We start from the raw sequence: 22,491 nt of genomic DNA on the forward strand, positions 1-22,491 counted from the left end.
TATAAATAAAACCGCGAGGGGCTGTGAGCATGACTCCGAGTTTAATTATGCTAATGCTGACGCGCAATATTTATATTAGAAATTAATAGCAGCGGTCTAAATAATAACGCCAATGGTGTTGCGTCAGAGGATAATTAGCGGAGGCATGACCCCTGCCAAAGAGTTTATTCTCTCTCGCTGGCTCACAACTCGGGCCGCCTGTTTAAAATATGTATTATTGTAATAACAGGCCAGCACGTCAGAAAAATAAATAATATTCCTCCGCCACGACGCGGCTTAAATATTATTATTATCATTCCGTGTGTATGTACAAACGTGAATATATACACACACACGTATATAGAAGAAAATATGTGAGTGCTGCACACGAAAAGATGCCGAGTGAGGATATTACGTTATATAAAACGTTGAAAAAATATGAAAATTTCCCCGCTCGTCGACCGCTGCGGCAGAGGAGAAAGAAAAGGAGTGAGGAGGAGGAGGAATAATGATGTTTGACAATATATTATTATCAGATAAGTGAGGCGATGGAAGCGGCTCGTGTGTGCAGTAAAAATGCAATATTTTTCGTTTCTCTTAACTATTTGGAATTTAGGCCATTGAAGATGATCTAGTTTGCTCGGAAATCTTGAAACTAAGAAAAGATCGAATAGCTTAAACGCACATCATAAAGAATTACAACGTTGAGCGTTCCTTGCAAAAAGACGTCAAAACAGATTTTTGGCCAAGTGTGAATTTGAGCACGTTGACAATGGCCGAAAAGCAAGTGGCACCCCCGCTGGTTCCGCCACTGGTCAAAGTGACCTTCACTAGTCGTCGGGGATTTACACAATAAAATATATTTATGCTATGAAAAGCCGCTTGCTGGCGTTCGTTCACATACACACGAGGAGAGAGAAGCGGCGGATATAAAATTATTTTTTGAGCGGCCGCGTCTGAGTGATGGAGGGTGGAGGGGGGCCTCCCATAATAATATATAAATAATAACAATATTATTATATGGAATTATTGCCGTCGCCGAGTGAGGCTGGTCGACGAGAGCGAGTGAGTGAGGCTGACTCGAGGAGAATAATCACGGGGTACTCGCACACACAACTCAAACTCTCCTTGGCTCGAAGAGCAAAAAGCCGGAGAGAGAGGGAATAAAAAGCACTAGATTATTATTGTTTTATATCACGATTTGGAATTATACGCGTACGCACATAAATATTAACAAAAAAATAAGAAGCTCGGCCAGTCGCTCTCTCGGTTTTCTTCTCTCCTTTTAAAATTAGTGCTTAATGCTTTTTGTATGTTAAATTTATGAACTCCGAGTCATTGCTTGCGATAATTATATATAATTCCAATAATAATATTCCGTCTGCCCGGGCGCATTTGTATAAATGCCCGACTGGTCGGCTGGTTGGTTCTTTTTATTTCGCTGCCTGCCGAACACATTCTGCTCTCTGCGCTATTCATTATATTTTCAGCCCGGCTCTTGCTGCCGTCGTCCCGATATATAATTAGCATTCATATGATTTTATTCATAAAAATTGTATTTTATATGCTCTAATTGTCGCTGCTACACCGCCGTATTGCGAAATCATAATTAATGCCTTTGTGTATTCCGGCTCGTTTTGCAGCGCCATGTTTCTCTTTGCTTCGCTCCACGTGTCTGCACGTAATATTATGTGTTTTGTATTTTTCCATTCCGCATCGCGCGATATTCGCGAATTGACTGTTCCAGCCAAACGGCCGCATTGCTCCTTTCTCTTTTGTTTCTAGCCAGGCGAATTTTCCACCAGATCAAGAGCTTTTCCCTTTGATTCGCTCAATGTACTGCTTGACTCGACTCCTTACGTACAGCTCGCCAGTTTTGTATGAAAATTTGACTCCTCAATACAGACACAATATGGCCTCTGCTGAAAAGGAGGTTTTTAATTATTGAGAAGGTCGTCTCCACTTGAAAGTTATTTAATGTGTATGATTTCTAATTTTTACACTGAAGTATCAATATGGTCTCGTCCTAGAAGAGAAGATATGATTTACATATTTAATTATTCAATAACAATATGCGAGTTCTGTTCAGATATTTAAAAATTAAAATGCCCTACAACCTGCACGGTGCACGGAATCGTCTTTTTTGTCCATTTCTATTTTGCAGTTCTTTGGCCTAAGATTTATGAATTAAAATGTATTGTAGAAAGAGCTGCCTTTTGCAGCCGAAAAGCACCAGCCTATATACTTATAGTGCATATTGGCTCGGCTTTTATGATTTTTATTTTTCTATTCCATCTACTTTAGATAGAAATAAAAATGTGGTCAGAGCTGTGAAAATAATTCCATTGTGAAATAATTTCTTGATACGAAGTGAACTAAACCTTGAGTGGAAACTTCTCCGCCGAGGATTTTTTTTTATCAATAATTTGCTCAATTTTCCGATTAACTTATAAAATTGATAATTCATACATATCATCGATTTAATGGAGACAGGTGCAACATAATGACCGAGCGCGAGTGATAAGAATCACTACTCGCATTAAATACATATATAATCGGTCCATACGAGCAACACGTGCTGGAATGAGATGAGATTTTTCGAGATAATATGCACCACAACGGCCTCAACGGGTTGGGCCGTGTGTGTTTCTTTCTCCTATTCGGCCGTGGGCGACTGTGCTGTGGATTTTTGTTATCAGCAGCACCCGCGGAGACAGCGAGCGGCGGCGCGGTAGCGACGGGTGTACGAGTGGTGCGGTGTGAAATGCAGCACGGGCAAAAACAATGCGAAAAGGCACTAATCACGCACATATTCAGCCGTGTACGCGCGTTGGCAGCAATATCGAGTGCACAATGTGTACGCACGGCACACAATGCGCGACACAATAATAAGGGTAGGTGTCGCGGCTTAACGCGAGAGCGCGATATTAGGGCTGCCGCGAGAGCTCGCTTATTATTATAAAAAATACATTCAGTCAGTCAGTCAGTCAGTCGACGAAGCGCGGGGTGTGTGTGTGTGTGTGATACATGAGGCTTATTGTTATTTATCTGTAATACGTAACAATGGAGCCATCATCATCATCAACACTGGCTGCTGCTGCTGCTGGATGTGAATAATAATAGCGGCAGGTGCTGACAGTGAACACATGTTGACACGAATATATAGTGGTTTTGATGGCCGAAATGAAAATAAAAATCGCAAGCGCCGGTTGAAAAGCCACCCTGCCAGCAAGCCACCCCTGAAAATAATAATAACTACGCGCTCTGCACACGCTGTTGAGCCGCTGTGACAAAGCGAGAAAATATTTTATTGTTGATCCGCGTGTGAATGCGCTAGCTTTTCGCGCCGCCCGCGACAATGTCAAATTTCGCGCCCGTTTAGGGTGGTGGAATGTGCTTCTCACCCGGGCACGCTGTTGTCCTGTAGTCGTCAATCAAAAATACCAATATTTGATTGAAACATTTATCCAGATTAAACTAAATGATTGACGACGTAAGCAGAGACGTTTTAAGTTGATTTTGTCCTATTTCCGCCAAGTGACTGCACGGAAATATTTTTGTCATCTCGCAGAAGAGCTAACTTTTAATCATAGTGGGTTTGGCAAGTTAGATTAATAAGGAAATTATTCTAAAAATTAGTCATTGAAAATTAGCTTGCAGTGTGAGAAATGAAGTGTCATTAGGACTTAAGGAATTTTCGATGTTGCAATCGTCAGCTCCTTTGAACCCACTATGATAAAGATAAGTTTAAATCATACCTCAATAAAGATTTTAAAATTTATATTCAAGGGCGAGCAGGTGAATCACAAATTAATATGTTGCAACTTTATAATATATTGCTGACTAATTTAGATAAGACTTATCGCATTGTATTATTAGTGCCACACTAAAATAAATACTTGTGTAGAGGACGAACTAAAAGCACAGTACATGTTTATGGAGCCTTATCTCGGCTTAACCCTTTTCGGTTTCAAATCCCGGACCCGGCGTTGCATTCACGCGTTTGGAGTCTGGGTGCGAAAATGTGGATGTGTGGAGGGCAATATTAAAAAATAAATACCGCACACAAAAACCTGTGTGGTGGCTGGATAATACGCGCAGATCTTGATGCGAATAATATTTCACACCCCCTATTGTTGGCGAGCGTTGTTTTTATTTTTAATTCGCGCGCTCTCGCGAGCTCCATTGTTGAGCGACTAAAAAATTGCCTTATATTTTATATTTTCACACAACAGTGTGGCAGGCTACCACGCACATTTTTATTTTTCATATGTGCTGCACAGCTTGCTCCAGGATTAATAAGAGAGAAAGAGAGACTTTTGGCTGCGATTTTTCACACTTTTAATTATGACGTGTTTAATGAGTCAGTTTGCGCTCAAAATTGGTTTTTTACACTTTTCTTCAGCTCTCATGTGGTGTTTGGGTTGACAATGGAAAGGGTAGCAGAAATTTTTGGAAATTCTGAATAGAGATTTTTTTGTTTGTAACGAGCCTAAATTTCTTGTTTTCCTCATTAGCTCCTATATCAAGATTCATATATATTTAAAAAGCAAACTAGAGAGGTAATGACAAAATCAATTTTAAGAGCTGGTTGTATTGGCTGTAGACACTTAAAAATAGAGGAAAGCAAAAAATTTTTTATTTTCAGCTAAAAAAATGAGTCAACCTGTCTGAGGGTTTTTTCAATGGGATTTTAGAATGGGACAAAATTGCACAAAATGCTAAAATTTTTCCCGTGATTTATGAAAAAGGATAAACAGTAATTTATTGGAAGTTTCTGTTAAAATATCAAAAAGGAAATTATCGCAATAACATACTATAAAATTTGTACCGAAAGTGTTTTTTTTTTATCGGGATGAGCGCCTATCCACGTGTAAATTTTATTTCTAAACAGTTTCTAGTTTTTAGTCTGAGTATTATCTTTAGTTCAAAGTATATCAGTCGTTCTTGTGATAAAGTAAGATTGTGGTAAAAACCGAAATCCACACCAGAGCGTAGAGATGCGTTCATTTGAAACTATAATATCAGGGAAGAGTTGGACGCGCGAGCCGGCGGTGGCACGAGAGGCATGGACGAGAAGTGGTCGGCGGGTCGGTCGGTGTGCTCGGCGGCGTCAATAGAGTCCTAATGAACTCCCATCGCGCGCTACTCACCGTATTAAGCCCCTTGTGTGCGCGAGGAATGAGAGCGAAAGAGATGCCCTGCGGTGCTGCCGTTTATTATTTCATCTATTTGCCCCCCGTCACGAAATATTTTGCTTAAAACTCAATTTTGACACTTGTTACCAAGTGCGCGCGCGAGGCGAGCGAGCGGCTGAAAGGAGGAAAGTGGCACCACGCGTGGCCAGAAACAATCGTGTCGAGTGACTAATTTTTCTAGAGGGGACGCACTTTTTCACATCGCGGCTGTGCGACAGATGTGCGCGGTTTTTACTCAAGTATGCAAATGCTTCGAGTGAAAGAGTAATTAAAAAACTGAATAAGCCGCGTTTTCAAATCAAGGGAGCGCAAAAAGTGTGCATTTGTCATTCGAGAGCGCTTTCGCGGTGGATGTTGCCGTGTGGGTAGATTGTGCAGTTATGCAACTCGCTTTGCACCCACGTCGAGCATGATGCAGAATAAGTAAAAACGGCATCAAGTGGGAGAACCATTATCGCTGCAACTTGTGGAAAATTGTTGGAATTGATTCAAAAATAAAAATAGATGTAACCAAGCTTATTGCTCATACCATGGTTAATTTATTATTTTTTTCTGTGGATGTGCATACAATTTTCCCATTTTTTATGAATGGCTACGAAATTGTGGCTCTATATATATATATATATATGAATTGAATGTGTGTACACTCTGCAAAGAGACCAGAATTAATAAAAAGAAAATCGTTCTAGATTCCTTCGCATGTTTATTATTTGTGTCCTCGGATGGAGAAAATGTTGAACTGACAAAGTGCAATTCCAATATTAGAATTTAAACTCCCCTCGCAAAATACATATTTGCGAGTTGCATTACGCTGTGGCGAGTTTCGGCACGTGGGGTGTGTGTATATATTTTCTAAAATTCGCGAGGGCTGCGCGTGGCGTTTTGTGATGTCTGCGGAAAATCACCACCTGCGGCTTTCTGATTGGCGCCCCAAGATCGCTTTTTATATTTGGAGATATTATTAGTGCGCGACGGGGCGGTCGTGTACCGGGGGATGATGCGACGGGGTGAGGCGCGAGGGTGGCAGGAATTGCGGCAGGAGATGAGATGCACAGCAGACGGCGCACGGACCAATCGAAACCCCATTTTATCTCCATTTTGTTGCGAAATTAAAGGAAATGGGATTTGAAATGAAATAGAAACGCGCCCTAGAAATAAATTGCCGCAAGTAAACCCCGCCTCGGATTGCCTCCGCCATTGGATGTCAATTCTCAAATTTGATTTCGAGCCGGCACCCAATCGGAAAACGACTCTCTGCTTTGCTCACCACCGGCACTTGCCTGCCTTCTGACAGAATCGGCCTCCTGCCAAGGCGAAACAATAATCGCAACCTCTCATTTGCTTGCCACATTAATCACCACGAGTTTTGTGCGATTGAGTGGGACGTGCTGCGCAAAAGCATAGTCATATAACCTTTTTTGCGTTTTATTTGGATTTTTCTGCAATGCTGTGATTACAAAATCATCTTGTAAGAATATGAATTAACACGCCAGTTAGAATTGAATACCTACTCTGTCCATTTTCCCCACAGTTATATCTGTTATAATAATATGTATAGCCATCCGATTTAACGCATTATTTCTAGGTGATAATTTACAAGAGAACCTTATAAAAGAGTTAACTGGTCTAAAACAAAATAAAATCAAGCTTTTGCAAATTCACTGCTCTGTTTATGATGACTACCCTCCCTCTCGATATCGCTGGAAACAAATAATGATATTGATAGTGTACATCTCGTGGGTTTAGTTATCTAACTATTTGGCTGAATTTAATTACTCAGAAAGGCCAGAAATAAATAATGCCTAGAGCTTCAAGCTCTCAAAATATTAAGGAGGCAGTAGTTTATTTACTCATAACAAGTCAAACTTAACTACTAGTTTTGTAATTTCGGTTCCAGTGGTCAAATATTAGAATCCACAACGCTTGTTGCCTAGCGAAACCCTGGCCATTCCGCGAAAGTGGGCAGATTCCATGAATAATTTGCGAACAAAGCCAGCAATCAACACGAGATTTGACAATGCCACAGGCTGAAATCCGCCGTTGCGGTGCCGCCGCTGCCACTGCCGCCGCATACAGCGAATACTATAATTTGATGTCGTGCTCGATAAATCAGTCTCGCGTATTTGCAACATTGATAAATGCTTAATTACTTTCAAACAAACCACCCCGCGTGTATTTATTAATGTTTGCGCGCGTTTGTGTTCGGGGGATGGGGCTACCTGATAGATAGAGTGGGAATGTGGGCGAGAGCAACAGCCGACCGACCGGCAGACCGGCACCCTCACCTGCAATTACTCTCGCCGGCAAAAATATAGCCGCGCACGTTTGTCAGCAGCAGATAGATATTCGCACATACACACGCGGATGAACGCGAGAGTTCTCTAATTGCAGCCCTCTAACAGGATATTACAATTCGCACCCGCCGATGCTCTTTGCCAAATTGGATTTATTCGGCTTGCGTATATATGTATTTTCGGTAGCGCGCGAGCATCATCTAAAGTATGCACTGCCTAGAACTGCTCGATTAATAATAGTAAAACCGATGTGATTTGAGAAAAAAGTAAACTCTCGTTGCATCTACATGGATTTTAAAAAAGTTAAGTCGCCGCAACTTCAATAATGGGAAATGCTCTGAGTTTTGTAATGGTTTTAATTATCTAATCAATGCAGTAGCTGCTTAATTAATCAATATTAACGCTCAGCTCCACCACAAGCTCAAATATCTCTTGAATCTCAAAACAAGCGTCGAGAGAATAAATTTAATAATCGCATTTTCATTTAATGCTACATGGGTAGATAGTAAAACTTCTCACTAAATATCTATGTATTGATAGCAACACTTTAATAAAATGAAAACAGCCACCTATTTCTCAGTGGAATACAAATCCATCTCTATTACAAACGCAGATAAAAAAAAATAATGAGAATAGTAAGAAATCGCGCCCCAGAGCTCCTAGAGTTCAGCTTTCAGGTGCACTTAAGTCGCTAAAAACCTTGTAACACATTTCTGCAATGCAATCAAAATAAACGCCCGACGCTTTTTCTTGGAGAGTTTAATTGCGGCTCTCTCCGCCGCTGGTGGGGCGTGTATATGTACCATTATTTTGGTATTGTCTGCAAAGTTGATCACTCTGCAAAAAAGAAATTGGAGGTGCGATCGGCCACACGCGGCAGTTCAATTATTATTGGCAGGCACTCGAAAAGTGTGCATTAAGCAAACCGCGAGCCGGCCGCACAACTGCTCCATCCACCTGCAGAATCAGCTCGCGAACGCACAATGAGAGGCTTTTTATTGTGAATAATGGCTCTTTAACGACGACAATGTGTATCTCTGTCTCATTCTTCCCATACAGGATACATGCGAGCGCCGCTTATATTAAATTAAAAGGAAGAGAAAGAGCAGCAAAATAATAAATCCGCGTGCGCGCGTTGCTCCGAATCATCATTCATTTTGTCATTGATTGAATCCGTTATTCCCTCGCTGCCCTCTGAAGTCGTCGTCTTTCTCAAAATAATATCCATTTTCAGCTGAATGAGCAGCTCTACAATTCAATACGCATTATGCATGTGTTTGCTCTCGATTTTTTACTTCGCGTTTTTATTATTTTACAACAGCGATCGACGGAGAGTGAGTTAGGAATTGAAAAGGCGGGACTCCCAGCCGAACTCTCACATTTGCGATCTCCATTGCGAAACTCCGGCGTCATTTTGGAGCACACATTTTAGAGTAATTAGTATTTAAGTTGAGTGTATCTTTCATTTGCACCTTACTTTAAGTTGCATCAGACTTTTGTAAATATCGTGTAATATATTTTCAAAAATAAAATTTATCAAACGAAAAGGAGCAAACATGCTTGCGCGAGACCGATAAAGCAGAAATGAGTCATCGCAATATACTCGTAGGAAAATCTCTTTACATGTGTTTCAGATTAGCTTCAAGATGAACTTAATTGTGGTTCTGCAGGGCCACTATGCCACATACATTACCATCTTAGACAAAATTAACAAATTAACACAAATGAAAAAAATTGAATTTGCTACATCCGTATTTATATACTTTTCAAGCAGGTAACATTTAAAATTTTGGTCAAGATGATTGTTATAATGAAAAATATTACAAAAGCTTGTGTTTGAAATTATACCAAGTTTCCACTGATGAATGCGACAGCACTTAAATTTCTACATTTGGAAGCCGTTTGATGAGCTCGGCAATTTCACACCGTTTACCACCAAAGCGTTGACATTTATGCACCGCAGCAAATAAATAACCGGGCGCGCGAGTGTGCAAAATCCAGCGCGGCTTTGCGACAAACGCTTCCGCAGCGCAACCACCGCCTAGTGGTGGATTTCATGTCGATTGTCGCCGTTTTATTATTATAATTGGGATTATCAGCGGGCGTCGAAAATGTATTTTGTCTGGCGCAAATCATACGCGCGCAGAAAGCACAACAGGCTGTTTGCCCTTTTCCGAACCATTGGCCGGTGCTAGCGTGCTCGCATTAATATTATTGTGTGCGGCTTTATTGCACTTAAAATTTGCATACAGAGTTTCTCGCCGTTTGCTTTTATTATTTTACACGGGCCGATAAGTTTTGATGCGCTCCGCCGCGCAAAATCAAACAAAGCGAAGCAGAGAGAGATGAGGAATTGCTGGCTGATGATAATTACGCGTATAGCAGAAGCAGGCCTCACTGAGACTCCGGCGCTCATTATTTAATATTGTTTGTGCGGCAGTTGTATTAAAAGTTGATGGCGCGCGAGCAGAGGCAATAATGAGATTTCGCCAGCGCACTCGCGTTTTATGGTTTAATATTCTGCCGAACCTCTCCTGCATCGCTCGTCATATTAAAACATACTCGCATGACAATCGCAGTTGGAGGCATCAAATTATTATGTCGTCCTAATAAAAGTAATTTCGCAATCAGCACCAGCACAAGCAGCCTGCTTGACGTTTCACATGCAGAGGTGAACGAACCCGTGAACGCATAAATTTGTTATGTCCTGAAAAGTCGTGAAATGAGCATCAGTTTTATTATCTAGACTAGAATTTCTTTTAATGTATTGAGCTAAGTATATCTTTTACTTAAAGTAGTTAAAGTTCTGTAATATAGCCCGCATACTGCTTGAGTTACAAAGAAATGAATCCTTAAAAAAATTGATTATATCAAAACAAAATTGAAATCTCACGTATTCTGAGTAGTGTAAACCTTTTTGATGTGTTAATAGTAATATAAAATAACCGTTAACATTTTCAGCAAGCAAGGAACAAAAATTGCGCGCATGCTAACCAGATGAATCTGTTCCAAGTGTTAACCCTCAACAGCTAGAATTTAGTGCAGACTTGCATCTCTTAAAACGTCAATCTCCAACACAAACTTAACCCGGCTTTAAGCGTAGCGTCTATAATTTTCCAAAAAGTGCATGTAGTTTCATTTTTTTATTAACCTTAATTTTTCTCGTTAAATTCATAAACATTACAGGGAAGTGATATAATGTCCAAAAACGAACTCTGAATTGAGACTTGGCGTTTAAAATTAAGTGCATCGCATTTTATTAAGTTTTTCAAAGTGCTTTGAGCACGCAAGCCGATTTCCCGGCGCCTGCCTCAGGCTAAACCGATTGCAGTGTTCGTCTCGCAGAGCCTTCTGGATTACACAGGCAGTTATCTTCAGCCGGGAAATATATTTCGCTTCCATTTCATCCGCACAAACAGCCACACTTTTCATCTGCTCCACCCGCGCACCGCACAGCGGAAAACAAAACAAAAAGATACAAACAGCCAGCAATAACTTAAACCATAAATTTCCTTAAACATATTCCAGGGCAAAATTACGAAATGTATCGTGGCCGTTTATATTTATAAGCATAGAGTTGCGAGCACATACTCGCGCGCGCGCACACACACACACACGAGCAGCGAGAGCATAGGAACGAAATGCAGTAAAATATGTATTTTTGTACACATTGCGCGCCGCTGGCTGGCGTATTTTTATAAAGAAAATATGTATAGGGTCGAATTGTATGTATATCAAATAATATATAGACGAGTGAGAGCGTGGCACACAAACAAAAATTGCATGCCAGCCACATTAAAATGATAAAACGGCTCGTTCCGTACGCTGCCTGTTTAGAGGATATTGCGCGCCGTTGCTGTGTTTTTGTGTTTAAAATATATTACCATAATATAATAAAAGATATATGTATTGTGCTGTGCGAGCGAGCTGTGTACGTGCATTATGGAAAATACCATAAATGATAAAAAGGCCGCGCCGCTGTGATGGGGAAAATATAAATTTTTATTCGCCAAACAAAATATAATGACAAGAGAGAGCCAACGCGAGTATGGAAAAAAGCACAAACACTGTACTAACAGCGCAACCAACACAAAACACATCGATTTTGTCGCAATGCGCCTCATCTAAATGTAATAATATTCGCCATGGCATGATATCTTCAACTCGTAAAAATACTATCTGAAGTCCATTAAAACGGTCATTGCGACCATCCGCGCGCACAAACAGCGCGCGCGACATACGCAAAAAGCAAACTTTCGGATAACAATAACAAAAAAGACCAGACCACTCGGCAGCGTGCACACAGACGTGCGTTTCGGAAAAAAAAATAGTATCAAAAGCGGCCGCTCAATTTTATTATTTTATCGCGGAATGTGTTTTGCACGTTGTCAGGCTGGGGAGAGATATCAAAAAAGTCATCATTTCAATATCGACTTACAGCTGGAGCAGCATTCAATTTTTGATGGCGAACCGGCGAAATTTCATCAAAATTCACAAAAGATTCGATTAGTTTTAAATTACGTTCAGATGTTATATTTTTGCAAAGGGTGTCGCGTACTGAGCGATGAGGAAAAGAGGAGGAAAAGGACAAAAGTAGTCGACTCTCTCTCTCTCTTTCTCTCTCACTCTCTCTCGTCATTGCTGGCGCTTCATTTTTTTTTATAATTCCATTTGGCATGGCCCTGCCTTTTCTCTCGATGGGGTGGCAAACAAAAAATTACTTTTTGCATGTTAATTTAATTATACATCAGCAATTCAATTTTATCAGGGCATTTTTTATTTAATTAGAGCGCGCCAGTGTGCTGAGCGAAAAAGCAGCCAAGCTCTCTTGGCTCTGACAAAAGGCGGATATTTTTTCAATTTATTTTATTCATTTTTCGACGTGCGTTTTCCAATTTTATAATTCCGCCTGCCCGCCCGTCTGCCTGCCAACTCTGCCTTTTTGTGCGTATTTTATTGATCTCGCCGCTTTTCTCTTTTTCAGATTAATAATGAATTAGCAATTATGATGCGATTAAATATGCATCGGGGCATGCGTGTTTTTGTACATACTAAAATGCCCCCGTTGTTGTCCAACTAACTATATACGCATTTTATACAAAATGCCTGCCGACGCTCTGCACCAAACGCGGAATATGCATGCAGATATAAATGTACCAGCGCAGGGCTCGCACATAAAAATACGCGCGCTCGTCTATATAAAGCGGCGCCGGAGCGGAGCAATTTCATATTGGTTCTAAATTTATAGGACCCTTTTATCAATTTTTCAAATGTCAAAGTAAAACAGTTGCCCGGCTTTTGTGTGCTTGTTCAGGGCAAAAATTCGATATTGCTATTTTGCTCCTCTCCTCGATTTTTAATGGCTGATTAGACTGCAATGCTTTTGTACCGCTAATCCATAAGAAATTACTTGTCTTAAGAACGTAGAGTTTTGAGAAATCCGATAAATTTTTATCATTCCGCGAGAATTTATTGGAGTATTTTTTGATCTGATGGAATGTATTCGATTTAATTTCATTTCTTAAAACAGCGTTATTAAATTAATGAAACCCAGTCAAATAGAATAATATAAATAATGTGATTGTCAGTGTCAGTGTCGTTTCTAGACTTCTAGTAAGAGAAAACTCGTCAGCATTCATTCCAGTCCGCAAAAAGTGCATAATGGTTTTTTCTGCTCATTCTCTCAATTCCGAACGCATAAACAATTCATCCCAGTGGTCAGCGGGTCAAAGACGTGTGCACACAACCCACATGGCCCAACACACGCTAGCGGAGCGACGCGCAGATTGCTGTTTGTGCGTTCAGCAATCAGGCATGCATGGGGTGGATTAACCGCCGAGGATGCACTAGATGGATGGACGGGATGTTCGAGAACCCCTCAATAGAATAATATAAATTATGCATGCGGCAGGGGGTGTATTTGGCGACCACACCCACCAATATGTGTGCATGTTTGCACTCGATGCGCACAATAATAATAATATACACAAGTTTAGCACCGCAAAACTGTGCTCTTCTGCTTCATGCTGTCCTCATATGATATTATTATGTTCGATGGACACATTTATATTTGCATGATGAATGTATTGTGCACACGAGTGTGTACATATAAATTTCCGGCGCCCTCTGCCGCCATTGTCCTCCACACAGGACCGACGCGATATAATATAATAGTGCTGGCCGCATTTGTCTCTATTTGATAAATATTTTATAACTGCTACCGCGCGCGCATGGCAAACCAGTCTCTCGCAAAATTTACTTATTTCTGTCAATATTGATTCCGCTAATTGGCCGCTCATTTATTTTGAATTACACACGTTCGTGCCCCGATGACAAAAGCTGCTTCGTGCTGCGACGTCCGTCCCTCTCTGTGGAAATGTCATGGCAAAGGCATTGATTGCGATTAAATTTTGTGAATAAAACAAATATTCGTTAAACCAGCAGATTGTGAGTTCCAATTCAAAAAAGAAAACGAAGAACTCTTTAAGTGAGCTACTTGATCTAGGAAGTTTCTAACATTTTCAAGATTTTATTCGAGTCTTCAAATGAAAGTGACAGACAAACACACTGCAGGAAGAAACAGTCGTTTTATTTCATCAGGATATTTAATAATTTCAAAGCGTACAAGTGCCTCCCAGCAGTGACAGAATATATAGCCAGCTAACTTAATATGTTATAAGGCATTGTAAAGAAATTTGAGCTTGTACAATTGTGGAATAAATGCCAGGTAATGAATGGCGTTCCGTCAAGAAAATCAAATAATATTCTAAAGTAACATTTTTAAGAAACTCCCAAGATGGTTTTTCTTCTTTCTTCACAAAATTCAAAGCGAAATTTGGAAAGAAATAAGGAAGGGGTAAACTGGAGGGGAGGAAAGAGACAAGTCAGCTCTTATGTATTTTTGAAAATTAGGGAGCGTTTCCCAAAAGAGTTAAAGCAGACATACTATCTCATCTGTCGCAAATTTTATTCTTCTGAAAATTTTCAAGAAATTATATCGACAATATTGGTTTATTTTATTACTTCAAATGACCCACTTATAAATTATAACATTGTCAGAAGAGAATTTCATTGAATGGGGATGAGTCATTTTCTATGGCAGGAATTTAAAAAAATACAAATCCTTACTCAAAATAAACGTAAATTTATCTATAGGAAGCAAGCATATGTGTAGAAATGCGCTGAGTTGTCTGCTCTGCACATATGTGATAACGGAATGAAATAAGCACATTAGCCGTGCGCGCGGCGCTGTGCGGAATTATTGTGATGAGGCTAGCGGCTAATAAAAAGGAAAAAGCAGCTTTCCTCGCAGGCACGGCAGAAGCGGGCATTTGGACCGAATTTCGGCATATAATATTAAAATAGGCCGAAATTAAGTGATTAAAAATGGACGAGTGCGCAGCGGCGGCGCATATACATGAAATAAAATGATAATCCGCAGGTTTTGCGGGGCAACAGAGTGCCGGCGGTGCGAGAGAGCAGAGAGCGGAGAGGCAGGCGCATGAAAAAGTAAAAATATCCCACAGGAACAGCGCCGGCAGATTATTTATTAACACGCTGAATTGCGAGGATATAAAAAGGTTATACAAATGGCAAGACAAGATACTAAAATCTGCTCCCCTTAGAGTAAGCAGAGTGAGTGTGTGTGCCCGGTTGCTGCCTGCCGGCTTTTCAGCCCAAATGGTCGCGCACGCATGCTTTTTGATGAGAGAGCCGAGCGGGCGAGCGACTTACTGCTGCTCCACGTCTTTATTCGCGCCCATTAATATTTAAACGACCAATTAAATATGCATCAGGCTCTAAAAACAAAACAACACACTTGAAAGTCGTCGGCTGCCGCGCTCCATTTATGTAATATTCAACAGCCTTTAGCTAGATTAAAAAAGTGACAATTATTTTCGCGCTGCCGCGCCGCCCGAAATTTGCAGGATTTAACGTAAGCAGACACACGCTGAAACGGTGCTTTTCGAAGATGTATGGATTATTCTGTTGCGTCCAGTGCTTAGGTGTGCAAAATCACCGTTGCTTTCAGATTTTCGCCTGAATTATTCACCATTTTTCATCACGTCAATCACAAAAGACTTTTGGCTTTACATATTTCATGGGAGATGCCAAACGAGAATTGTTGGATTACTGAAAATCACCGCCTATATGCAAAATTCATTCCTCGTCGTACCAGAAACCACAATTTTTAGAAGAAAATAACTTATTTACTAATTTTCAGGACCACAATGTATGTATACGTATTATTAGGTGAGATAAAATTTACTGGAAATTATGCAGATCTGCTGATGCCACTGTGCGTTGCGCCCAACCTTCAGCTTACGCAAACATCACTTCCCGATTTAGCCGTATTTCATGATGCTCGCTGAACGATTTTCACACAAAAATGGTTACACAAGTTAGAAGTGTTAGAACCCTGACTCCAAATATACCACCATTTATACAAGCAGTCAATCGTATTGCACAACCCGCAGGCACAAAGTATAACGAAAGCCGTGTCGTTCGCTGAAATGGGAATCGCACACTTGACCACAAATACTTTGTAAAGCGTTGCTGCTGACGCGAACAAATTGCCACCCTCCTCCCAAGAGGTGAATTACAAACACAATGGCTATTTGAGGATATTATTCAATTCTCAAATATATAAATGTGACGTGACTCATGGGCTGATCTTTTGTGATGATATTTCGCTGGCACAATGAGCTTCCTCTTGTGCTGTACGAAAAAACTCAGGCCGACGTCAACGCTCCGCCTGCCCATAAGAAGCTTTCATACTTGAAAAACGGAGCAATAGCAATTTGAAAAAGCTCAATATTGTCCATCGTAGCAATATATAAAGTCTTGAAAAGCGCTTCGAAAAAACTTAACAAACATATTAAATTTTGCGTCAAGATTTTTCGTTAGCAGATGGTTCTAGGAAAAACTCATTTTAGTCTACATTAGAATCAAGGATGAGCATTACAATTTTAGTGCAAATGTATATTGATTTTATGTTGATTTTCATAGATACTGTAAAAACTAAATTACTGTCCACGTGAGCAGATTTGGCCTTCAGTGTAATATTAACTATGGCATCTTCTGACGACATTAATGATTTACGTGAATGGCGAATTGGAAATTAACTAATTTAGGTTCCGCTTGTTTCACAAACTTTAAGATGTGCATTTTGGTCTCCATTTTAATGTGAGATTTTAGCCTTGGGCCTATAAGTAAATTAACCCCCGTTTTTAAAGTACCGTTTACGTGTGGCATTATAATTTCAATAAATACTTGATTATCAAATCATCGAGCAGCCTTTTGCTCGGAGCTCTTTTTTTGTAGCTTGCCCTTTGGTGGCATTTTCGCTAATAAACTTTGCCGCGGACCAAACCGCTTCCCCCACTCTTCTCGGCAATAAAATAAATTGCGTACCGCTTTTCCAGCGACTGTGGCCGCGTTTCCGCGAAACTTGCGTGCGAGAGAGTGAGAGAGGCGCGATATTTTCCATACAAATAGTTTTTCAACTCGGCAGAGCAAGCAAAAAAGCTGCATTCCCAAAGGATCCGCCACGGGGCCGCCGTTCTGCTTGTAATGCCAATGGAAACAAGGGGAGCACTTCACTCGCTCGCTCGCTCAGCGGACGAGAAAAATGTGAACTCTTGTAGTATACATGCTGAATATATATGCGAATAAAATATTAAATATACTCGAATATAAAAATATACAAAACCGCAGCGCCTGGCTTACAAGCATACATATTTTTATACGTACATACTACATGTATATATATCTGGATGTTTTTGCGCGCACGGCGAGAAGCGAGTAGGCGCCGCTCAGACTTTTTCTCCGGCCGCCACTGCCACGCGGTGTGTATTTTTATTTGTATTTTGCACTTGCGATCTCTAGGGATTGTAAAACTCTCAAATTTATTACAACGATGTAAACTTTTCCACCACTGAAAATACCAGCGCGGCGGGAGTTATGGAAATTCTTCTAACTAAAAGATGGTCCCTCTATAATTTGCTTTTGTTTTCTGATGCCATTTTCGTTTCCTGCATTATTTGATTTTTTCTGACGCGTGTAAGGTCAACGCACGTCATATTCAAATGCAAAACCGCACACGTGGAGAAATAAACAATTTACATCCGATATCTAAAATAGCAGGAGCAAACCGAACGCATTAATCTACATCTGGATGAATTCTCATTTCGCATTGAAAGGGACCGGACGAGTTGAATGTTCCGAAAGGTTTTTCTCAGAAGTGGCCGCGAATAAAAGCGCAATGCATTGTATTGGTGAAACACAAGAGCGCAATGGTACGCAATTTTTGACAGAAGTAAAAAGCAAACATCAGAGGGTACACAGGGGGCGAGGGCGGAAATGAGTCACTGCAAATTTTTTTGCGAGCACAACATGCCAATTTGGAAATTCACCCTTCGGTCATCGGAGCGGGTGCAAAATAAAAATAAATATGCTGCTCCCCGCGAGGCATATTTTTCCTCATGATTTTTCCAGCATCACTGTCCATTTTTTCTGCTGCGGCTCACGCGAGCCGTGAAAAAGTGAACCGAGAAATTATTCATTAGACAGCAGCACGGTGAATTCTGGTAGGGCGGCGGAACGGGAGAGGGAGCACTCGCGCGTTTTGCGAAATATAGATTGCATACCTAGGGAGTTAATAATAATGGTTTCATGTGCCCCCGCGGTGTATCCAGGGATATTATATTTATCATATTGATTTCTCGTTAGTTAGTTTGAGGCCCTCACTCGCTCACTCACTCTCCGCTGACTTGTATTGGTGAAAAAATTGCCAGCCGGACGATGTGAGCGCGCGCTCATTAGCCCTTTTTGTTGCCGCCGCGGCCAGCGTATTGAGGAGGGCACGCCAATCGGCCTGCTGAATTTTTAATTACCTTCCAGTCGCAAATGGTGGTGCATTAAATAGCTTAAATTTATGCGGCGGATGCTGTTTATCAATAAAGCACAGGTTCATTCCTCGCTCCCTCGAGGCTCGAAGGAAATTTCCGATGTAAATTTTGGCCCTGCTGCTACTGCTGGCCGATCGCTCTGATCACTTCCTCCCGCTCTCTCTTGTTTTTCCCATTCGCAAAAATCGCAGGCATTGGAGAATTTCGTTCTGACGCAATTCGCAAAATTGCCGTTTGCAGAAATAAAAAGCAGGGTCATTTTTACGATTGAAACTCTGACTGAAAAGCAATGAGCTCAATGAGAGTGTAAAGCTTCTCTTGCTGGTCGATAATGGAAGCTGATTAGGTTTTTTTTTTCATTTCGAGCGCTTGTCAGATTCCATTATACCCATCTGAAATTTAAATATACTACTAAATCGAACCTTTCAATTTACGCTTTGCGTTAAGGAATGGACTAATGGTATGAAAATTTTCGACCAGAAAATCATTTTGGCATCCACTTTTCCAATTTTATTATCAACCTATGAAATATTACAAAAAAAGACTTTTAAAATCTTGGATCAAATGAAGTTTAGACAAACCCAAAGACAAAAGTAAATTCTTGAAAATATTCCCTGTAAAAATGAATTAAATATTCCTTTCAGTTTAGATTGAATAAAGAGGAATCAAAGTGCGGATGTGTCCAGTGTGTAGGATAGGTGTGCAATGCGTCCTGTGCATCACTTCCTCTCGCGTTTCATACATTGCTAATTTATAGTCATCATCAATACCCCCGCTCAATGCGGCGGAGAGTGCAATCGAATTTTGCCAAAATGGCGAATGACGAGTGTTGCAAAAAAAACCGGGGCGCAAATCTCATTTTTATGACGGATACACCAGTGAAAAATTCAGACTGACCAACCGAGCGACCAACCGATGGACAATAAAAGCCAGCACACAATAATTTCTCATTATAATGTTAATCAAGCTGATTCATTTGTGTTTTATTGTGCCGCGTACTAATAATTCCATTGTGTTCGGCTTGTGTGCGCGCGCCCCAGAGAGGATTGGATTTTTTCCATTTATTTATTATTATATGTATTTTACCACGCGTTGCTGCCCGGCTCATGATTTGATTTCTCTCTCTCCCGTTCTCTTTTGCTCTCTGCTACAATGAAAAGCAATTTTTATTATTATTTCAATACGCGTTCGCCCGGTGAATTGTTGCTGGTCGTTGTTGTTGTTGTTGTTGTTGTCGTCGTGGACGAAAAATTGAATGTATATCGGAAATATAATTTTTAATTTAATCCAATTTACATGCACGATTCCCCCGTTTTTTGCCGCTCTCGCACTGCTGCTGATGTAATCAAATCACGCCGGCGATGAGAGATTGGCTGTTTCATTTTTCTGCCATTCCCTTTTTTTCCCGTGATTTGTTATTATTTTGATAAAACAATTGCGATAACAAGTTTAAAAAGAAATAAACTCGGCGCGCGCGTCCGATCAAACAACATCCAATAACTGCCAACAAAAATTTGCGCAGCTTTTTCCGCGGAATTATACTGCTTTTTGTTTGTTTTCTCGACTATGCTTTTTCGATCAAAATGCAATCAGCCGTATTTGAAAAAGAGCAATTAAACGCACGTTGCGTCAACACTACGCACAATCGCATTTCTCATCTCGACGTTTAATTATGTTTGGATGTAATTAGCACTTTTAATTAAATCACCAATGAAATTATAAAAGTTACGGGCAAAGCTTGCAAATTTAAAAATGCTTGCAGCATTTTATTTATTTCAGTCCTAATTACTCTTAAATGTGTAAAAAATATTTGTATTTACATGCATTAACCGTAGCTCTTAAAATCGGAATAAAAATCCAGTTGCTGTATATTTGTGAAACTTACTTACTGAATGAATAGGAAATTGCTTGTCTGTGACGTATTTTCTGTAAAAGAAGAACTGTGAGTTCCAGCAGCAAATCAACCGCAAGTCTTTTACATACAAAATGAATTGGCGAGAGCAAAATATCCTTTTGTGGGTGGAAACGCCCAGAGCAAATTGAAAATCTTTTGACAGCGTCGCAAACGGAAACTGGAGTGACGAGGAAAAGGGTAAATTAGAGCGAGAGCGGTAAAAATGAGAGTAAATGTCTCATTTTGCGTCTTTTTATTCGCAGCAAATCGAATCACACCGGGTTGCGGCTGATTAATGCAATTTGTGACTGCAGATTTGTTGCCCTCCGTTTTATGTCTCTCAATGCACTAATTCCTTACTGAGTACGCGCGAGTTATCATTCGCGGGCGTAAATAATAATTTTTTCCCTCCGCCGGCTGCCAAGATGTCTTCCTCTTGCTAATTGTTCCACCCTCAAACCACGCCACGGTTGCGCTAATTAATTCTTTCTGGTGCCTCACGCATTTTTCACGACACACGAACAGAACCCCTCCGCTAAAAGCAAAAAAAGCACGGTCTTGCCGGGAAAAAACGTTTGTTTGTTCTCAACAACATTAAGCTATTGAATTTCTTCTGAGTTTTCCTGAAAGATATCGAGGAAAACTCGTCATATTTTTTTTTAAGATGATACATTTGTTTTGGAGAGGCTATAAACTCTATAAATTGATCAGGGCATCTACTTATTAACATTTTGATCTTGTCTAGATGCTCGGCGAGGTTCGACGCAAAGAAAGATGGGACAGAACAAATCAACACCAACAAAAAATAGTGAGCAAACCGACATCAGTGTCTACCTACTCTCCTTGTTTATACGCAAATTTCAAACATAATCGATAAAATCTCGGGCGTCCCTGAGTCGAGCAAACGAATTTATTTATTTATTTCCAGCACATAATGTGCATCGTATAAACAGACGGGCGCTCTCGGCAGTAGCTCAGCTTCGCAAGTTGAGGCAGCAGGCGCACATATTGAAATAAATGATCGTCATCAGCGAGCAGTAAAACTGAAGTGGCAGTTTGTAATTAAATTAATTCGGGAGCAGAGCAGCGTGCCACCGCTTTGTATGTATGTATGTACGTTAGTTAGTTGGGGCGCGCGCGCGTTCTGCAAAGTTAATAATATATATAAAGTATTGTTCTGTAACTCAAGTTATACGCGACAACTTTGCGCCCATATATCTAATTACCTCCTCGTGCTAAAACAGTCGTGTGTATGTGTGCGAGAGAGAGAGAGAGAGAGAGAAGCGGAGAGCAGCATGCATAAATTACATTTTAGAGAGGACGACTAATTATTTATATGCCACTCTAAGCCCATATTAAATTTAGATATTGCCACAGAAGAAGCAGTAGCAGCACTCAACTCGCAAACTAGACGCGCCAATTAATTACTCGGAGCTGCGACTGTAAATTTAATTGTGGAATATTTGCGTTTCTGACATGCCGAAATCTTCGGATCTTGTCAATACTAATGCCATGGAAGGGGGGGGGGGGGCTCTGATCTGGCCCGAAATAATTTGGCCCGAAAACTGATGACATCATAGACCCGAAAATCTTCGCCCCGAAAAGTAAATTGGTAATCCGGAAAAAATAATATCAGTGACCGTGCAAAGGCCGAAAATATTTTTATACGGAAGAGAAGATTATTCGACTCAGCTGTGTGGAATGCTCGGTATTGTTTAGGATGAGAAAAATAGATAATCTTACTATCTAGCATTGCAATCATTTTTGATCACGATGCGCAACAGTATTTACTAACACTCAGTAACCCTTAAGTGTTCGTCTAACTATGTCTCCAAAGTTTTAAACAGAAATTTATGGGGGTGGGATAAAATCTTTATCCTGCATTAAATAGAGTTGCCCTGTCAGCCCATAATAAACTTAATTTTGAAACTAAATATCCTAGAAAATAAAATAGGCGCCTTTCGGATTAGTGGTCTGGTTGCATAGATAAAAATATTCTTTAATTAAATAAGGCTAACGCTCTACCGGAGTTAATTTGCTGTGATGAGTACAACTTGCTCATCAAAAATTGTAATTTAGAAAATCAATAGAGTTCTTAGAATGCTAACAGTTCACTCCAGCACTGTTGTTAAATGAATTTGAGTTGAATTGCAAAACTCTTCGGTATTCCACTTGTTTAATATTTATGACGAAAAATTCAACCGCTAGTGCGTTCA

At 40.4% G+C, this 22,491-nt stretch overlaps 1 protein-coding gene across 4 annotated transcripts in view; it reads left to right on the forward strand.

Moving 5' to 3' along the window:
• Positions 1-22,491, forward strand: part of LOC135938298 (protein bric-a-brac 1-like) — an 81,152-nt gene that overhangs the window by 9,839 nt on the left and 48,822 nt on the right. For 3 of the 4 annotated variants that reach the window (XM_065481902.1, XM_065481903.1, XM_065481905.1), the window contains exon 3: positions 21,021-21,083. The exons of the other annotated variant lie outside the window; for it this stretch is intronic. In XM_065481902.1, coding sequence (XP_065337974.1) covers positions 21,021-21,083 — 63 coding nt within the window. The remainder of the gene's footprint in view (positions 1-21,020; positions 21,084-22,491) is intronic. 4 annotated transcript variants of the gene reach the window in all.

Source organism: Cloeon dipterum, chromosome 3 (assembly GCF_949628265.1).
Source record: "Cloeon dipterum chromosome 3, ieCloDipt1.1, whole genome shotgun sequence".
NCBI classification, from domain to species: domain Eukaryota; kingdom Metazoa; phylum Arthropoda; class Insecta; order Ephemeroptera; family Baetidae; genus Cloeon; species Cloeon dipterum.